Consider the following 18,177-nt stretch of genomic DNA (forward strand, 5'->3'; position numbering starts at 1 on the left):
CCATGATGGAATGGCTTTAACACCTGTTTGTACACACCTGCAGGGGGTGCGATCAAGGATGAGAGAAATTAACCTGTTGTTTTCATCTTTGCAAAATACAAATGTAAAAAATCATAACACAATTTTACACCCATAAAAGAGTAGACTAACAATCTAGTTTGCAATGCCATGTTTCTGACTTTGGTTAATAGTTTTCATAGTGAATCAGCACTTGATACCTGAAAGGCTACAGTCACTCCTCCAGGTGGCAGGCTTGTATTCTCTTTTAAACAGATAAAAGTTTTTTTTCTTTTTTTTTTCTTTTTTTTTTTTTTCCTTAAAATGTGTTCACATTTTCATAATATACAGAAAAAAGTAAGCAGTTATTTGGTTTACTTTAAGTCCATTTAAAAAAAACTGGCTTTTTCTTTTTTTGGGGGAACTAATTCTACGACACACACACACACACAAAGTGTTGTGTAGTTTTTTGTTTTGTTTTTATATAGGAAAACCCATGGACATTTATAAACTGTTCTGTCCTTCTTGTAGTTTTCTCAGTCTTTTACTTACAAGGGTGATGAACAGGTATTTTCACAGAGTTCGAATGGTTACGTTTCTGTTGGTGCAGGGTTTGTTTTTTTGTGTGTGGTTTTGTTTTGTTTTGCTTTTAGGAGTTTTCTTCCAGAGAGTCTGTTAAGGGCTCCATAGGAACTGCTGTTGCAGGCTCGTGTTGTTTCAAACGTTTAATTGTGTTCTTCAGTGCTTGCCTCTTATTGCAGAACCAAACTCTAACTACTTCCCGGTCATAGTTCAGTTTCTCTGCAATCTCTGTCATTTCCTGCCCAGAGGGGTGCGTGTTCTTCTCAAAGTGGGCATTCAAGATCTCAAGGGCTTGTGGCGTGAATGAGGTACGCCTCTTGCGCTTTTTGGATGGTTCACTTCCGATAAACTCGGTAAGGTTCTGCATACCTGCTCGATGGCGGGCCTCAGCCTCAGCCATCCACCGCTCAAGCACCGGCTTTATCTTCTGGGCACTTTTAGGGGTGATGTCCAGCTTTTCAAACCTGGCAGGATACAAAAGGCCAGGGTTCAGTTTGGCTGTCAGACTGCTAGCTATAGTGTTCTCTTGGGCTTCCTGTGGTAGGAAAAAGTGGCTTCTCAGGATGGTGTGTCTGAGGGAAAATTGAGAAAGAAGAGTCTTACACTGATGCTCTGCCAGGGTGGGACTTCCTGCCTGCCTGACTAATTGACTGGCAGAGGTAATTTACAATGGATTACGAAAACTATCAGATAGGTATATCTATAAATATACTTATATAGCTAGATATTTAAGCTAACACAAAACGAACACTACAACAAAATTCTAAGCACACTAAGTAACACAGGTTATGCGTACCATTTTCATATTTCTGATGATCTTCAAAACCCTTAAGGCTAAGTCTAATTACAGGAAATGACATCAAAGGCAATTGATTCTTATCATCTCATCCTTGCGATTAATCCCTTTGTTTCCTCCCCATTCCCATCTTGTCCAAATACCACAGCTTTAATAATACAAACCAATGGCAGTTACTAGCCTCTGAATATCAGGTTTCCTTTCCTTTCATTTTTCAGCAATTTTCACTGTTTGCAAGTTAATGCTATATCCCTTTTCTGGGTTGGAAACAGATTCCCATAGCTCTGGTGGTGTTCATCTGAAACAGCTGGACACTTTGCAATTATCTTGACTACCCCCACAATGTGCAAAGACAGACTCATGTTTTCCAGATGAAACCCAACATAATAGTCTACTAATATGCTGTGGCACCAAGCTGGGTTTATTGTGGGATTTCTGCAAACTGTACCAGAATGATATCATTTCCTGTAAATGAGGTCTTCTATATATCATTTTGCCATCAAAAGTATTTTGCCAAACCAGATTTTACAAGTAGTATAAAACATCTGGAAAAGCAGCTACACAAAGCTTTAATCCTTTCAAAAACAAGCAGAAGAGCTGAGTTCATTCTTCAATTCTTATAAGTATTTGTTTCTTTCATTTATCAAGTTCATCCTCTCTTGCTATGCATTAAAAAGGTCTTAGCCCAGTTCCTCTGATGCCACCCATTTGTATTTCTCCACTTCACCTATGTCCACACCATCATATATTGTGGTATTTAACGCTGCAGAAAGGTGACAATTATTGCACGGTGCTGCTGCCCTCTCCAGTCCACCCAGTGCTCAAGCACCACTGCTGCTGCTAATCACAACGTGCTTGGGAGGTGAGACTGACCGAATCGATGCTTTTGTGCAAAACAACTCAGTGGCTGGAGTCGGTGATTTTTAGTGTCTATATTCGGCATATGGCAGCTGCAGAAAATACTTCAGCAAGAAACAAAGCATTTCTCACAAACAAAGAATGAGACGAAATAATTTCAAATAGTAACATGGCAAATAATTTGTAACCAGTTCCTGGCATCCTAGCGTGGGATTGATTACATGGTGTCCTTCCTTGGTGTCCAGTGATATTTCGTTCAGAAGTGTACGTTTTAGAACTCATTGTGCCAAGTTAAGACAGTGCCATTATTTGCACACAGAACATACCGGCAAAGTGGTATATTGCTGATATGACCTGCAAAGGGCACTGGAAGACTCTACTTCTGCCTCCAAGTTGGTTGTTCAACTTGCTTACCTTAATGCCCTTTCCATTATCCTGGAGTTTATACTGAATCTCCTTTGTTACCATTAAAAGAAATGTTAAACCTACTATTTCCAGGGAGCAGTAAACTACCACTGAAGCAGCATGTCTTGGTGCTTAACAAGAAATGCACAGTCATAGCAGATTATTACACCCCAAAATGAGATCCATTTGTGAGAGTCAAAGGAAGGAAAAAAAAAAAAAAAGATAACTTTGCATGTAGCTGGGACCAGCTTTTGCATCCAGTCCTCCTGTTCTGAGCCATTTACCCCTCTAAGGGGGCAAAATTTGCCCTCTGTCAAAGGTCTCCACATTTAGGGCTTTAGTTAGCCATGTCTATTCTCCAACTTCCTCTTTATTTGGGTTTTCATGATAATAGATTAGTGAAGAAACTTTCTCTTAGTAAAATTCAAACCATCCCAAGTGGTTTTCTCAGACATGAGGTAGGTGGAGGAAATGAGGACACAGCAAACTAGACATAAGCAAAGGAAACTGCAATTTATCACTTAAAAGTATAGTATGTTAAACAGCATCTTAAGGCTACAACAAATTGGCAATTGCTAAAAACTCCACCTGTTTTAGGCATTCTTTACCAATTGACCATACAAAAGAAAAAAAAATTAATCCTTAGCAACAGGGAGCAATAGCATCCATATCATTGGCATTGCTTGTTAGTGTTGATACTGCAGTACATGTTGTTTGGTATAACGATATACAAGTCTTGAAACAAATTTCCCAGCAGTAGTATCCTTGTATAGACTGAATAAAGGTTATTTTCTACAGGGAGGTATCTTATAAGAAAAAACAGTAGGGGAGGCCATAGAAGTGAGAGGATCCTATGGAGCTTTTTGTATTTAACAACAATCAATGGGTTTTATGGAAAATCATTGAGCAAAATGTGAGCTGCAAGCTCACTACCCCATACTGATGTTATTTATAACCTTAGTCTTAAACTGCAGGAAAAGTACACTTCCGTTCTATGGGGAATACATTAAAAGTATAAAGAGCAGATAAAAAGACAGAGCATTTCATGGATCACCAAGAACAAAATCCACTTAAATGAGCTTAGAGTTGGTTTCTTGGCTTTCGCTGATGGAGAAGGACTATAAGGCATTGCCCAAGAGGAAAAAGCTGTTACCTAAGTGTGTTTGTTACCTCATGCATAAACATGGGATTACTGTAACACACATACATGCATATACGGTGTTTGCTTCTAACTAACTCTGTCAAGACTGTATTATGATTTCGTATGATTAGGACAGATTTCTACTCCTGCTTTGCATACATGGGTTGTCATTTGTTTGTTTGTTTGTTTTTTTAATAAACATTTAGGTGTTAAAAGATGAATAGCTGCCGGTTTGCAAGATAGCAGGAAGGATAATTTTTTCCTTTCTGTGTTGCCTAGGTAAATCATCATTAACATCCTATATGTGAAGTGCTAACCATAGTAATACAAGTTTTAACTTAGCAGGGATGCAGACATGAAATATTTGTTCAGTAACCCTATCTGTAGAAAATGGCACAGTGCTTATCCAGCACCAGCAGGGTCTCCAGCTTGTCTACTGAATTAAGTCTCAGTGCCAGGAATATTGTTTCTCACTTGTTTAAAAAAGAAGAAGGGAAAAAAAAAGACTAAAGTTACTTCAGGGCTACACAAGAACATCTTATTTGCCAGATACCAACATCATTGGCTAGTTTAAATCTCAGAATAAATAATACATTCTAAAGACATATGACTCAAATCTGAGCATGCTCGTCACAATAAACTGAATAATTCTGAAGAACAAGGAGAGGAGAGTTTATGATGTAACTTGTTACCTGCAGATGGCAGACTGGCTATAGGCTGGGCCTTCGGTGGCGCTTAGGGCTTGGCCAACTTGAGTCTGTGTCAGGCCAAGGGACAGGCGCCGGATTTTAAAAGCTTTGGCAAATTCTCGGATTTCTTCCAGATTCACCCCATCCACTTCTCCAGTGGCTGTTTGAGGATCTGTTGAAATATTTTTTGAATTGTGTCAGTTCTTCATGTCACGTACGAGTGGGCTAGGCTTACACCATGTTTCATTGTCAAGCTATTCATGTTTATTTTAATCATAGAATACTTCTCCCTTTCTCTTCTTCCCCAAGCAGAAACAAGCTTGCCTTGCTAGGTGTGTTATGAAGCATGTTCAGATTGCTAAAATGCTAACTATGCAGCCGTGCTTCCAAGTGGTGGTGAAAGATGTTCAAAGACATATTTCATTGCTGAACTCCTGAGAAAAGGCCAACTCACCTCAGAGTGAGGGAGTGGCTGGACTCCACACTGTCATTTGTGCCTTGCAAATCTCCCCCACTTTTGACAAGTCATGTTCCCTGTGTCCCCTTCTCATTACATACAGAAGAAAGGCAGCTGCTAATATATTTATTTGCAGTCTATGGGGACTGCTAAACATGCACATAAACTGCTTTTTTTTTTTTTTTCAATTTGAAATCAAGACTTTCCACTTTATCTAAAATTAATGCTAAATAAGGAAATTCATAAACCTTCCTTCCCTTTTCTGCAACAACCGGACCAAACCACCAGCCAAGATTCCAAACTAACCCAGCAAAAGAACAAGCCCAAACACAAAAAAATCCTCCTTCATTTAAAAATCATCTTTTAAAATATGCCCCTGTGAGAAGCAGCCTTTCAAGCTTTTCTTTCTGCCTCCCGTCAGGTTGATAATCAAGGAGCACCGTATTTGCAACATCAGCCATTAGGTTTTGGATGGTAATGCTGCACAATTTTTTACTTTTAAAATTAGCCCCTCAGAAGATAATGCTTATGATGCTGTGAGAATAAATCTGTCCTTCCTCTCCATAGCAGTTTTACTGACACAGAAGCCTTTGTCCCTGAAAGGGCACATAATAAAGCATGTCTACCACAGGAAAGCTCCTTTGGTGCTAGATAACTCAGTCAATTTAGGACTTATCAAGGGAAATGACACAACAGCTGGAGAATGGAACTTTTTTTCCCCCCAAGCTACTGATCCCTGGCTAAATGAAAGCGTTTGCCAAGCTGGAGACAGCATGGGACTGGGATGGTGGAAGATTTCAAAGTGTTGTGCAATCCTGCGTGTAGTGAAGCCATTCTCCCAGCGAGACATCTCTATTGTTCTTCACCTCATTCCTCAGACTTCTTAGGTGAAAAGTTTGCAGCACAATAACCCATCAATTTCTGTAAATGCAAGCAGTTGTCCAAGGACAGTGCTAGACTACATTACTATTCTGAACCCTATATTACAGTGGCTCCTGCTAGTGCTGCTATAGCTAAGGGCATGTCAGCACTACAGTAACAGGGCTTTTATTTTCAGTGGTTTATAAACCTGATGTAAAATTCCCTTATAATGGAAATGTCCTATAAAAAATCTTTTAGTCCAATAATAGAGACCGAGGAAGAGGTTTTTCTGCTATATAAATTCAGCCTATATCAATTCGAAGCCTGAGTGAAAGAAGCACATGAAGAAATAGGATTTTAAAAATACACATCTGTGTAACCATGGACTATATGAACTATGTGTACAGGTAAACACATACACAGACTGAACCTGGTTTTGACAATGCACCATGCTCCTGCTCTCAGTGCTGTGCTTGAGCTCACCTGTACGTACATCCATGAACTCAATCAGTGTAAAGTTAGGCTACATATTATTTGCTTATGAGTAGTGGGGGGCTATTAGAGAGGCTACTCAGATTTGAAAAGTAATTGACTTTGCAGATGTGAAATATTCCTACTTATCCTATACACGGTCTACCTAGCATACCAGTTGTGATTTTCATAGATACAGAGTGGAGCTGGATGCTTATCAGCCCTTTGGTTCTCTGAAGAGCAAATGATACATGTACAAAATATCATAAATTATAATGGCCTCGAAGACTCCCTTGAGTAAATTGCATTAAGATGGTGACTTTCCTCACCGCTTTCCTTCCTTTTAAGGTCTCTGACTAGGGTGGTCAGGGATGTGACAAAGTACAATTCAGATGTTCCCAGAGAACTCTCAAGGTAGCAAACTCTAATGCTGTTATCTGTAACCCTTCTCCCCCTCAAACTCCTGTAAGGAATAATGAGGGAGTTAAGAAAGCTAAGGGGTTATATGCTTGCTCATGGTTATACAGAAATTCTGTCATCTTCTGCTAAATTCTTCTGGTACAATGCTTAGAAAACTGAGTATCATGAAAAGTCCTTTCCTGCTTGGGGGTCTTGGATGAGGGAACAATTAGGCTGAGCTCTCCCTAAAATAAGAAAGTTATGATGCACTTCAGTAATATGGGAGTAGATCCTTATATATGGTGTAGCATTTGTTGACAAAAAGGCTTCACTCTTATATAGTGTCTTTGGGAGGAAGAAAGTGCTAACGGGTGGACAAAAACACTGAAGCCTTTTATTCCTGAACTCTAGGAAAAACAGTGTTTGTATCAAATCAGAACCACTTCTACTTCAGGTGTGATTCAAAGCCCTTTGAAAACCATAGAAATTGTCCCTTGATTTCTATAAGCTTCATATTACTCACGCAGTAGTACAAAGCCTTTCCTACTGACATCATATAACAGCACCAGTCTGTTTTACTCTGTTGCCATTAAAATGCCATCAATACATAATCTTGGACCCTGTGGACTAATACATACACATGCATAAATATACACAAATAGATAATGGATTTGTTTTTAATAAGTTCTGAGCTCTCAGAACACTTAAGTGTATAGTTTACTTCACATTTTAGGAAGAGTAGTTGATTGAAGACTGTAAATAAACTGATGCTTTTCAAATTAAGTGGATATCCTAGAGAAGGCTGCACAGTGCCAAGAGGAAAATTAAGAATACCAAACTCATTGAGTGGTTAGGATCTACAGTTTCAGCATTTAGAGTAAAGATTCCCAAGGTACATTATGGCTTCATACTCTATTGCTGCTGTGTCTATGAAACTAACAGGCACTGAACAAAGGTAAGAGTTGTCTGGGACCACTGTATGGGACATATGTATAGCAGAAGAAGAAAAAGGAAGGCAGCTAAAATTCCCCCAGATGTCCTGGTGAATGGTGAAGGTGGGTGAGCAGAGCAGAAGAAAAAAATCCACAGGCTCTCCTGCACTGAAAACCATTTTTTTCCTTCTGAAGGAAATTCTACTCCCACTTTTGAATTCTATCAAAATTCCACAAGTTTGTTGGTGAATGTCTTTGTGATTTTAATAGTGACAGGAAAAGTTGATATGGAGAATCAGTGAACCCTGAAAGAGAAAGCAAATTCCTGTTGTGCAGAATTCTGTCTTGGGAGGGATTACAGGTGATTTCCCCAGTCAGACAGGAGGAGAAAAAGCTGGCAGAGGAAGTCCAAGAGAACGTAAATTGGATGAGAGAGGTGGGACAAAACACTGTTAATGAGAAATAGACTGGAGCTCATGGGAAAGAGAAGAATAATTTGTGGGAGGCATTTTAATTTAATAGATGACAGTAAAATGAATTTGGAAGGAAGAAAGGACCTTCATGGAGACACAAATCTCCAAGCACGAGGGGAAAACAAACAGCAATTTCCACAAAGAGAATATATGGTAGAAAAGGTGAAGAAATAAGAAGAGGGGTGCCTCTGAGAAGAAGAAAATGAAATGTAAAACAGGAGGAATGACAATGTAGAATTGAATGAAGAGAAAGCAAAGGAAAGAAAGGATAAAACAATATGAAAAAACCACACAGAAAGGGCATGAAGAGTGGAGATGAGTCTTGCAGTCATTACTTAGGCAGACCTTCTTTTAAAATGTCCTTTCTCTGGAAACATAATTGTTTGTCTTAAGAAGAACTAGCCTTGGTTGCTGGTGAGGAATGATGGAGTGAGGATGAGACAAAAGGGAGAAGCTATGAAGAATGAAACAGTGCAGGGAAAAAAAGGACAATAAAATAAGATAAAATAAAATAAAATAAAACAAAAATATTATGGGACATCACAAGAGGAATAAATCTATAAAATAAATGAAGGGAAGTAGTAAGAGATTAAGGAAATGCACTTTTTTAGAAGGTAGGAAACGTTAAAAAATGTAATATCATAAAGCAAATATGACTAGAATGAAAAATGAAATGAATAAAAACAAAGAACCTGAAACACTGAAGTTACTAAAGACCAATCCTGATCCCTTTATCAAGGGATTTTAATAATTTCACTCATATGACATGACCTCTGGTAGAGAGTGTTACTCTCTCTCAGTAAGTGTGCAGAGCCTTGCCTGAACCAATTATTTAACTACTGAAGTTGCTGTAAGCAACCCAATTAATAAAATAAGGTAGCTGAATTTGTCTTGAATTTTACTACATTTGGCAACAGTTTCTGGAATATGGTGAATCTCTACTGAGGTACTTGACTCTGGAAGGCTGGACTACAGCTTTGGAATGAATGAGAAATTGAAAATAACCATATTCCTGCCTCACAAGTGGTAAAGCAGTTAAAGAGATATTCAGGAGGCCACAAGCCCCTTGATTTCTGTTTCTCTGTTTCTTGCTACCCATGGGCCTATGGATTTATTTCATGACCACTGACTCATTGCAGGCTTTATCCCACTAAAGACTTTGGATGGACTTTGGCAGGTTCTAGGTTTCAATTGCAGCCCTGTTAAACAAAGCTCTGCTGGCCACTGGGGAAGCTGGGGTGCTAAGAAGGCTCTGTCCCATCACAGGCCATGTGCTTGGCATAGAGGTGATCCTACCCTTCAGGGATCTGCACCCAGAAACTGAGTGTATTCTGCAAGTGGGCAAAACAGGGAGGCACTTTCTGTCCATTTGTTTCCCCATGTGCAGGCACAGCTGTATGCAAATGGATTTTTATACTCCTAAAGCAATTTTCAAATTCATGAAGATCAATTAAGACAGTTTATCTAAAAAGGTGCTATTATCAACAACAATGAAAAACTCTAAAAAAATGCATCTTGCTTTACTTTTCATGTTTTGTTACACAGGCGGGTTGATCTTTTCCTACTGAAATGACTGTATTTTCCTCTTTCTTGTAGGCTCTTTTCACATTAGAAGAAACCAGCAGGTAGCTCTTTTGTTCTCTGGAACATTGGCACTTATATGTCACCTCAAGCAGGCTTATGCAAGCAGTGTTAAATCCAGTTTGTGGTTGGCTAGATGTTATCAAGAATATGCTGGACAACTATCAAGGATAACTGTTTTGTTGATCTCTCCCTCACATTATGCACCCTTTTGGTCTTGAATAGCTAGGGACTGGATGAAGGCTGAAAAATAAGTTTAGATCAGTTCCATAACTTTTTATTCTTAGAATCATAGAATCATAGAATATCCCGAGTTGGAAGGGACCCATAAGGATCATCAGGTCCAACTCCTGGCACCGCACAGGTCTACCCAAAATTTTAGACCATGTGACTAAGTGCACAGTCCAATCGCTTCTTAAATTCAGATAGGCTTGGTGCAGTGACTACTTCACTGGGGAGCCTTGTGCCATTATCATCACACTTTTTTTATAGGCAATTCCTATAATCACCCTCTCCCTTTAGAATGCTCTTAAGACCCAAGTCCCAATGAATTAATTCCCATGGACAACACAGCCCTCAGTCTACTTGTATGAAATGTATTTTCTTTGCCCTGAGTTCCCCACTTATTGATTTAATCAAGCTGTTCTTCAGTTTTGAGCAAGAGAGAAGAACTCCAACTATCTTCTCTGTTCCATTCATGATCACTGACAGGGTATTAACTACGGCTAACTTTGCCTGGCATTTGCGATTATAAGACAAATTTGAGCTCAACCATTTCTGAGAATGAGGTTTATGAAATACGTTGTTCTGCCCAAATAAATAAATAAATAAATAAATAAGGAATAACCTCTATTGTTTGAGAAGCTTCTGTATTCCTGCCATTTGAAGCTTGGCTTTGATAGCTGTCAGGGAGATAACTTTCATGTCAGTAGTAGACTTCTTGCCATCCCAAGTAAAAATCTATCTCTAACCAGTTCAGCCAGGTGAGCTTCCAAAGTTCCTATTTCCTTGGTAGAGATTTGTTACACCTCTGCATGGAGTTTTCTTTAAGGTTTTCTCTGTACTGAGGACGTTTGAGCCTCAGACTGCAGGAGATGGAGAAGAACCCCTCCTGCTATGGTTGTGGATCTGGCCTGCTTTGGCCCATGATGACAGTAAAGACAAGGAGACTGACTTACCTCTCTTCTGGTCATCATTTTCCACACTCTTCCACTGACTTTCAGGGAGAGTGGAAGTGGATTTGGACACAGAAGAGGCAAAAAATAACCCTGAATCTGAAGAAAAAGAAATGAAGGAAGGGAAAAAAAATGTAGACTAGTAAAGAGCAGGGATCTGGGTTTGTAGTGAAGGGAGAGAGGATCTGACTGTGCAGAGAAAGAAAGTAGGACTCACTAGGGCAGAGGAAAGAAAACTGGGGAAAAAAAGAGGCAGCATTAGCGATAAAGCAAGGCAGAAGAGGACAGTGATTACCTGATAAGAATGCTGGTAAAAGGCACACAGAGATGGTCTAGGGACAGAGACCATCTGGAAGCTGGAGGAGCACTAAAGTGAGAATAGAAATTGAGGGATGATGGACTGTGGGGGAAAGAACAGCAGTGAGAAGGCCAAGGAAAGAAGAAAAGAAGTACTGCGGCTAAGGGAATGTAGATTGTGTGAAGAATGGCATGAGGAAGTAATGGGACTGGAACAGAACAAGTGTTAAAGAAGTCAAGCCTGAGAGGAACAAGTAAAAAAAGTCGATGTTCATTTGTGCATCTCCCCCTCTCCCCTGAACTGATATTCCTGTGCCTTGTATGCCTCTGCCCTCAGCCAAAACCAAGAGCACAGCGTGTGTCTTATTCCCTTTTAGAGAAGGACAAACAAGACGATAACACAACCTATCAGCTTCTTCATCCATTCAACCGACAGAAGATCTCATATTTCCAGCTTGGAATATGAGTATTATCTCACCATATGACTGACTCACATTACTATTCTGCTTTTGTAACAACCTTGAAATATATCCAAGCAAAAAACGAAGCTAAAAGAACAACCTTAGAGTTGCACAAATAAACACTAAGAAGTTATAAAATGCTGGGGCAACAGTAGCCTGCTGTGCTGGTCTGAGCACCGGGCCATTTTTTTCCACAGACTCCTGTCTTGTCCAGTGTAAAAGATGAATTGTGCTTTGTTACAGAGGAACTGATTAAATTATTGCCTTTTAACTTGTTCAGTGTGTGGCCCTAGACCTCTGCTAAAGCTCTTCACCAAAGACATAGTTATTCATTTCCTCTTGAACTTTTCTATTTTTTGAAATCTTAATTTATTTTCTTGTGTTTCTATAAGATGACGGTCTTCTCCTTCTCATTCACAGAGAAGTGGACAGATATTAAGGCAAAGGCATTTTTGGCTACCCAGTCAAGGTCAAGTAGAAGATGATTTTTTAGACTGTGGCTTTAAATGGTGCTTTATACAGTTACACAGTAAAAGTGCACTTTGAATTGTAACTGTGAGTACCACGTTCTTCTGTAAATTAAAGTCCAGAGTCTCAAGCTGGATATTGAGGGAATACTTGTGAAAAATCTGTTGTATGTGACTTGTCTGCCATTGCACCATAATTATGTTGCAGACAGAGCTCCAGCTCCTCAGCCCTCTGCTGCCAGAAGCAAGACCAACCCTCACCCTTCCACAAGTCCCTACCTCAGATGTCACACAAACTGGGCAACAGTTTAGTGAACCAGGTAGTGAACAAACCCTGGGACAGTGTCCTCCCATATTACATGATTCATACCTTGAACAATGATGCAAAGAATGAAGGATGAGGAAAAAAAAAACAACAGTGATTCTGTGATTTTAATCACAACACATCTGGTTATTACAAAATTCATGTTACAAGAGGAGTTAGATACAGTTGCACAAAGTACTCTTTTCCTAGCATCCCCTAAACTTTGAGTGACTTAGCTTGTAAAGTTAAAAGGGCTTCTTCCAGGTTGCTTTTATTGTGTAGAGTGCTTATCCACATGAGGAAATTCACTGGAATAACTTTTTGGGGTAGAGTACCCCTCAACAGTTATTGTAATATATATATATATATATATATATATATATTTTATAACAGTGCCTGCAAGAGAAGCTATTCTGGACCAGCAATTGAGAAGAAACTTATTCTGCACCAGCTATCTTAGTCAATTTTCCCACATAGGTAAAGGGTAACTATGAATTTTTAATGTGAAGCATCTTATTCAACTTCTTTCCAGAAGCTTGTCTACATGAGAAAATTTACTGACAGAACAATAGCAGTATATTTCACTGTAATTATATCTGTATCTATACATTTTATGTACTTACAGCTACCCATGTAGTTGTGCTTATTTCTGAATAGGAGTATTCACACTGGGAATTATATTAGCATAATTTTACCACTATAGCTCTGCTAGTAATTTTCCCATGTAAACAATCTCTGAAGTAATCCAATCAAGATTAAAAAAAAAAAACACTTTTCCAAGCCCTCCATAAGCTTGCATCAGTCATATATTTTCCATTACCAACACGATGTGAGCTACACTGTTTACTTGAAGTATGCACACAGCGTATCTTTGAACAAGGTCATCCAATACAGTTAGATTTTTGCAGATGTGCAAAAACTGTTAATGCTTCTTATGCATACTTCCAGCCTGTTGTTCTTGCTATGTGAAGACCAAAGTTAATGCTAACATAACAGTTCATGCTAAGGTAACAGTGAAGACTCTGAAATGCGTGACTTAGAAGAAAGGGCTGGTCAGGAGGTTAGCTGTTACAATCCCAGACACGAAACTCAGTTATTTCACTGCAGCATGATGCTCTCTCCTCTCCAACATCTTACAGTTCTTGGTTGCTTAAATTGTACAAGCTTTTCCTGGCAAGAAAGGTCTCATGTTCTAGATTTGTGCAGTGCTACATTTGGTAAAACAGTTTACTACAATAACTAAGCAAATAAACAACAACGAAAAAGCAACTTAAGCAGAAGTAAGAGACACCAAATATTAAGCAATATAATTACACTAACTGATTCAGAAAATTCTAATTTCAGAAAAACATAAACTACATTTGAGTTTTAATAATTGCCCAGCATTGACAAAGTCAATTAACAGCTGCTACCATTTTAATGAACATTTTTAGCATTGTTTGCAATTTCTCAAGGCATGTTTACCTTAAGCCCCATCCATCACAGCACTTAGCAGTTCTTATTCGTAACAGTCACTCTAGTTAGCAATATACAATTTAATATATGGAAAAAAAGAAGGAAGGAGAACAGATCAGGAAACTCAGCAGTAAGGAGGACAAACAGGGGGGAGAAGTAAGGAGAGACAGGGAGCAATACTTACTGCTGACTAATTGGCCAACACTCAAAGCTGAAGAGGAGGAGGATGAGGAGGAAGAAGAGGAAGCCTGACGCACTGGGCTTTGAGACATAGATGCTTGACTGTGAGCCAAATGCAGGAGATTGGGTTGTGAGGCTGCTTGTCCCACTTGCGTCTGGGAGGGCTGATGGAGCTAAATGTTAAAATGTAAAAATAGGTATTTAGAAAATGAAGCAGTAATAGGAAACTTTCAATGCACCATCTCACCCATCTATTTCCAGGGAACAAATCCCCTAAGAACATTAAATACCACAGACTCGGTTCAGATGACAGTGTTACAGTAGGAACAATTTGAACTTCCTTGCATTCTGACTTGCCATTTTTTTCTCAGTTTAAGCAGATACTTAATCTAATTAGCAGCTAAATACTTGTTTGAAATGGATGATGAGTGATCTATGACATTCCCAGCAGCATTCTGATTTAATAAATACATGTCCTTACCTGTTTTCTGACTCAAGAAGTCAGACTTTTATTCCCTACATGGATTCTCATATAAATCAGCATTGTTTCAAAGGGATCTTTTCATACTGCAGGACCAGGGCCAAGAACAGTGGGAATGGGGAAGAGAAGATAAGGTGGGGGGAGATCCCTTTCCTACAGAAAAGGAATAATTTGTTGTATGACATTGGATCTAGCAAACAAACTAAAATGTTGAAATCTTACTTCTCAAATGATAAATTGTCCTTTCTTAAAACACACAGTGAAACTCCTGAACCCCATTCGCATCAGGACTGTGTCAAGTAAGACATATCTAAAAAGTCCAGCAAGTTCTGTAGATGCAAATGATACGCTGTGATATATGCATCTGGCTTTAGAAATGTTTGTTTATACATTTTACAGTAGTGTAGTCTTTGGTCCTTCACTAGAGGAAAACAAAGAACCATTAATCCCTTCAGCCTAAAATAAACTTTCATATGCGATTGAAAACTAAGATTCTCTGCTACTGATTTTTACATAAAACTTCCAGCAAATTCAAAGGGTAGTCTGTATACAGAATTAAGGTACATGATAGTGTTGTGGTTTAACCTGGCTGGCAGCTCAGCACCACAAAGCCATTTGCTCACTCCCCACCCCCAGTGGGACGGAGGAGAGAATCGGAAAAAAAAAAAAAAAGTAAAAGCTCATGGGCTGAGAAAAAGACAGTTTAGTAGGACAGAAAAGGAAGAGAGATAATAACAATAACAATGATAATAGTAATAATAATAACATGTACAAAACAAGCGATATATGATGCAATTGCTTACCACCCGCTGACTGATGCCCAGCCTGTCCCCAAGCAGTGGTCCCCTCTACCGTGGCCAGCCCCCCCATATTATATGTTCAGCATGACACCATATGGTATGGGACATCCCTTTGGCCAGTTTGGGTCAGCTGTCCTGGGTCTGTCCCCTCCCAGCTCCTGCTGTACCCCCAGCCTACCTGCTGGCAGGACAGAGCGAGAAGCTGAAAAGTCCTTGGCTTAGTGTAAGCACTCCTCTGCAACAACTAAAACATCAGCATGTTATCAGCATTATTCTCATCCTAAATCCAAAACACAGCACCATACCAGCTACTAGGAGGAAAATTAACTCTATCCTAGCCAAAACCAGGACAGACAGACTTACAGTTTTGTGTTGGCCTCTAGTCATCCATTTCATAGCCTACTAATATAGTAACATAGTCCTGAGGCACTCAGGTGACTGATACTTAATATACCTTTATTTTATATTGATCCTTGATACTGATCAAAAAAGATTGACAAAACGTACTAAAAGGCTTCACTTTTAAGCGATAGCCATTATTTATATTCTCAGAAAGGGGGAAATATACAGGCCTGTTTGGCCTTGCTCAAAGTCAGTGATTTAAATCCATTTCTTGAATTCTAAGGAATGTAAGCTTTTGTCTTTTGATATTTAACTGAACAAATGACTTCAGAAAAGGAGCTGAATTCATTAGTAATACTAAAATTATATATAATATGCTCTCAGAACACATAGAAATGACTGATGCTAAGTAGACAACAAATTGTATGGCACAGTAGATAAAGGTACCTGATCACATTCAAGATGAACGGAATACATATGAACAATTTTAATGACATTATTCCTGTTATGAGTCTGCTTAAGCATGGAAAAACTACAACTCTTTTTTTTTTTTTTCCCCCCCCACAATGTAACACAAAATGAAGCCAGAAACCTTGAGTTATCCTTTAATAACAATGAAAATTATTTATCTGTCCAAGTTTAGTCTATTCTGACTTCCCTACGGATTAATAAATAAAAACATTTTATTATCTTGAGGAGCTTTTCTTTTCTAACAAGTTTTAAAAGAGAAAACTGGCACTGTATCAAGGGGATAACAGTTGAGAAACTGATTGAAAGGCTTCCAGGTTTCAGACTCATGCATGCATTGGGCATCTGTGAAAAAAAATCACTAAGCACTGGATTTTATCTACAGAGCACTTCCAACCCAGAATGTCTACTTTTGTACTATCTTCTTTTAGGGAAGAAGCCCACTGGAAAGGCTGGCCTCCTCTGAATGCTGCAGAAAAGGACGGCCCATCCATTGCACACGCAGAATTCCAGGCTGCAGCCTTTAGAAATCAGACTGGAAAAGAGAATTTATTTGGGCTGTGGTTCTATTGTCAGAGGGATTCTCTGGCAACACTAAAGATTTCTGCCTAGGTGAGGGAAGAAAAATACTGTATTTAGATGAGTTAGATGCTTCCACACTGGCTGGAATAGTCTTAGAGATGTTAGTGTTTATCTGCGAGGATGGAGGAGCAAATGCGGTGGCTATTTTTAAAAAGAAAGATCTGCAAAATTATAGTCCAGTCAACTAAACTTCAACCCCTGGAAAAGTACTGAAGAAAATAATCAAAGAATTTGCAAGCACCTGAAAGAAAACAAGGTAGTAACAGACAACATGTATTGTTAGGAACAAACTGTGTCAAACCAATCTGATCTCCCTGTAAGACAGGGTAATTGGCCTTGTGGACAGGGAAAAAGCAGTAGGTGGTTTGACTTTACAAGTCTCTCGACACTCCCTTGTGTGACATTCTTTATAACCTAGGGAAACATAGTTTAGATGAAACTGCTGCAGAATGAATGCAAAAGTAGTTGGAAACCAGACCTGAGAGGATGGTTATCTATCTGCTGAAACAGACGTGTGCATGGATGGTGCTTCACAGAAGCAGAAACAGGAAAGACTATTCAATATTTTCCTAACGACATGGATGATGATGAAGAGGATATGTTTACTAAATTTACATGTTGATGCCATGCTGGGAGGGACTTTTGGTAGGCTGAAATACAGGATTAGAATTCATAATGATCATGTCAGTTTGAATGTGCCACCAAGAACAGCGGTGTTGCAAAAGCGAAGAAAAGGCAACTCCCATAATGAACTGTGAGCAAGAGTGATGTCTGTAATGCATGTGAAGAATCTTCTTTTCTACTAATCACTGGAATGGCCTCTGTAAAGGCAGCACTGTGTCCATAGCTGGATGCCACACTTGGGAAAAATAATGGACTCCCAAAGGCCTGGGAGTTATGTGAATCTTATGAAGATGCCTGGAAGGAACTGGTCATGTTTAATCTAAAGAAAGGAAGACTGAGTGGGATATGTTATCTGCCTCAAATACAGGCAGAGCTAATGAAAAGAGGAGAGAATGAGTCTGTCCTGTATTTTGTTGAGGACAAGATGAAGTGCAATACTCTGGAAGATTCAAATTAGATAGTGGGAAAAGCTTTCTAACATGGCAGTGAAGCACTGGCATAAATTACTGGGGGAACTGACAAGGTTCATATGAGAGTGCTTAGCAGCAAGTTAGACAAATACAGGAACAGCTGCTCCACCTGGGAACAGCAGGGGTGATTGGATAATCTCTTAAACTATAGCTTTCCAGCCTTATTTTTTTAATGATTCTGTGTCATTTTCTACCAGTATTTTGCAGGTAGAAATACATGGTCATGTAAGAGACAGATAGCATATGCAACATGTTCAGGCCACAATGCACATATAGCACCTGAAAGTTCAACTGCTGAGTATGGACACAGTAAATGAGTGGACATTCTCCAGTTTGCACCCGCAAAGTAAGCACATAGCCACCATGTAGCACATGCACAGTACGCTGATTAAGTCTAGAAAATGTTTGATTCTCTTCACAAGTTTTGCA

General features: G+C 39.2%; 1 protein-coding gene across 2 annotated transcripts in view; it reads right to left on the reverse strand.

The window, feature by feature from the left end:
* Nucleotides 1–414: 414 nt before the first annotated feature.
* The window catches only part of POU6F2 (POU class 6 homeobox 2), a 262,108-nt gene continuing 244,345 nt past the window's right edge, over nt 415–18,177 (reverse strand). The window contains exons 7-9 of one of the 2 annotated variants that reach the window (XM_035552533.1): nt 13,986–14,154; nt 4,472–4,640; nt 415–1,151 (exon numbers count right to left, since the gene is read on the reverse strand). In XM_035552533.1, the coding sequence (XP_035408426.1) occupies nt 647–1,151; nt 4,472–4,640; nt 13,986–14,154 (843 nt within the window). In that variant the 3' untranslated portion in view covers nt 415–646. The remainder of the gene's footprint in view (nt 1,152–4,471; nt 4,641–13,985; nt 14,155–18,177) is intronic. The other variant, XM_050708560.1, reaches the window with a different exon arrangement.

This window comes from Cygnus atratus, chromosome 2 (genome assembly GCF_013377495.2).
Source record: "Cygnus atratus isolate AKBS03 ecotype Queensland, Australia chromosome 2, CAtr_DNAZoo_HiC_assembly, whole genome shotgun sequence".
Classification (NCBI taxonomy): Eukaryota; Metazoa; Chordata; class Aves; order Anseriformes; family Anatidae; genus Cygnus; species Cygnus atratus.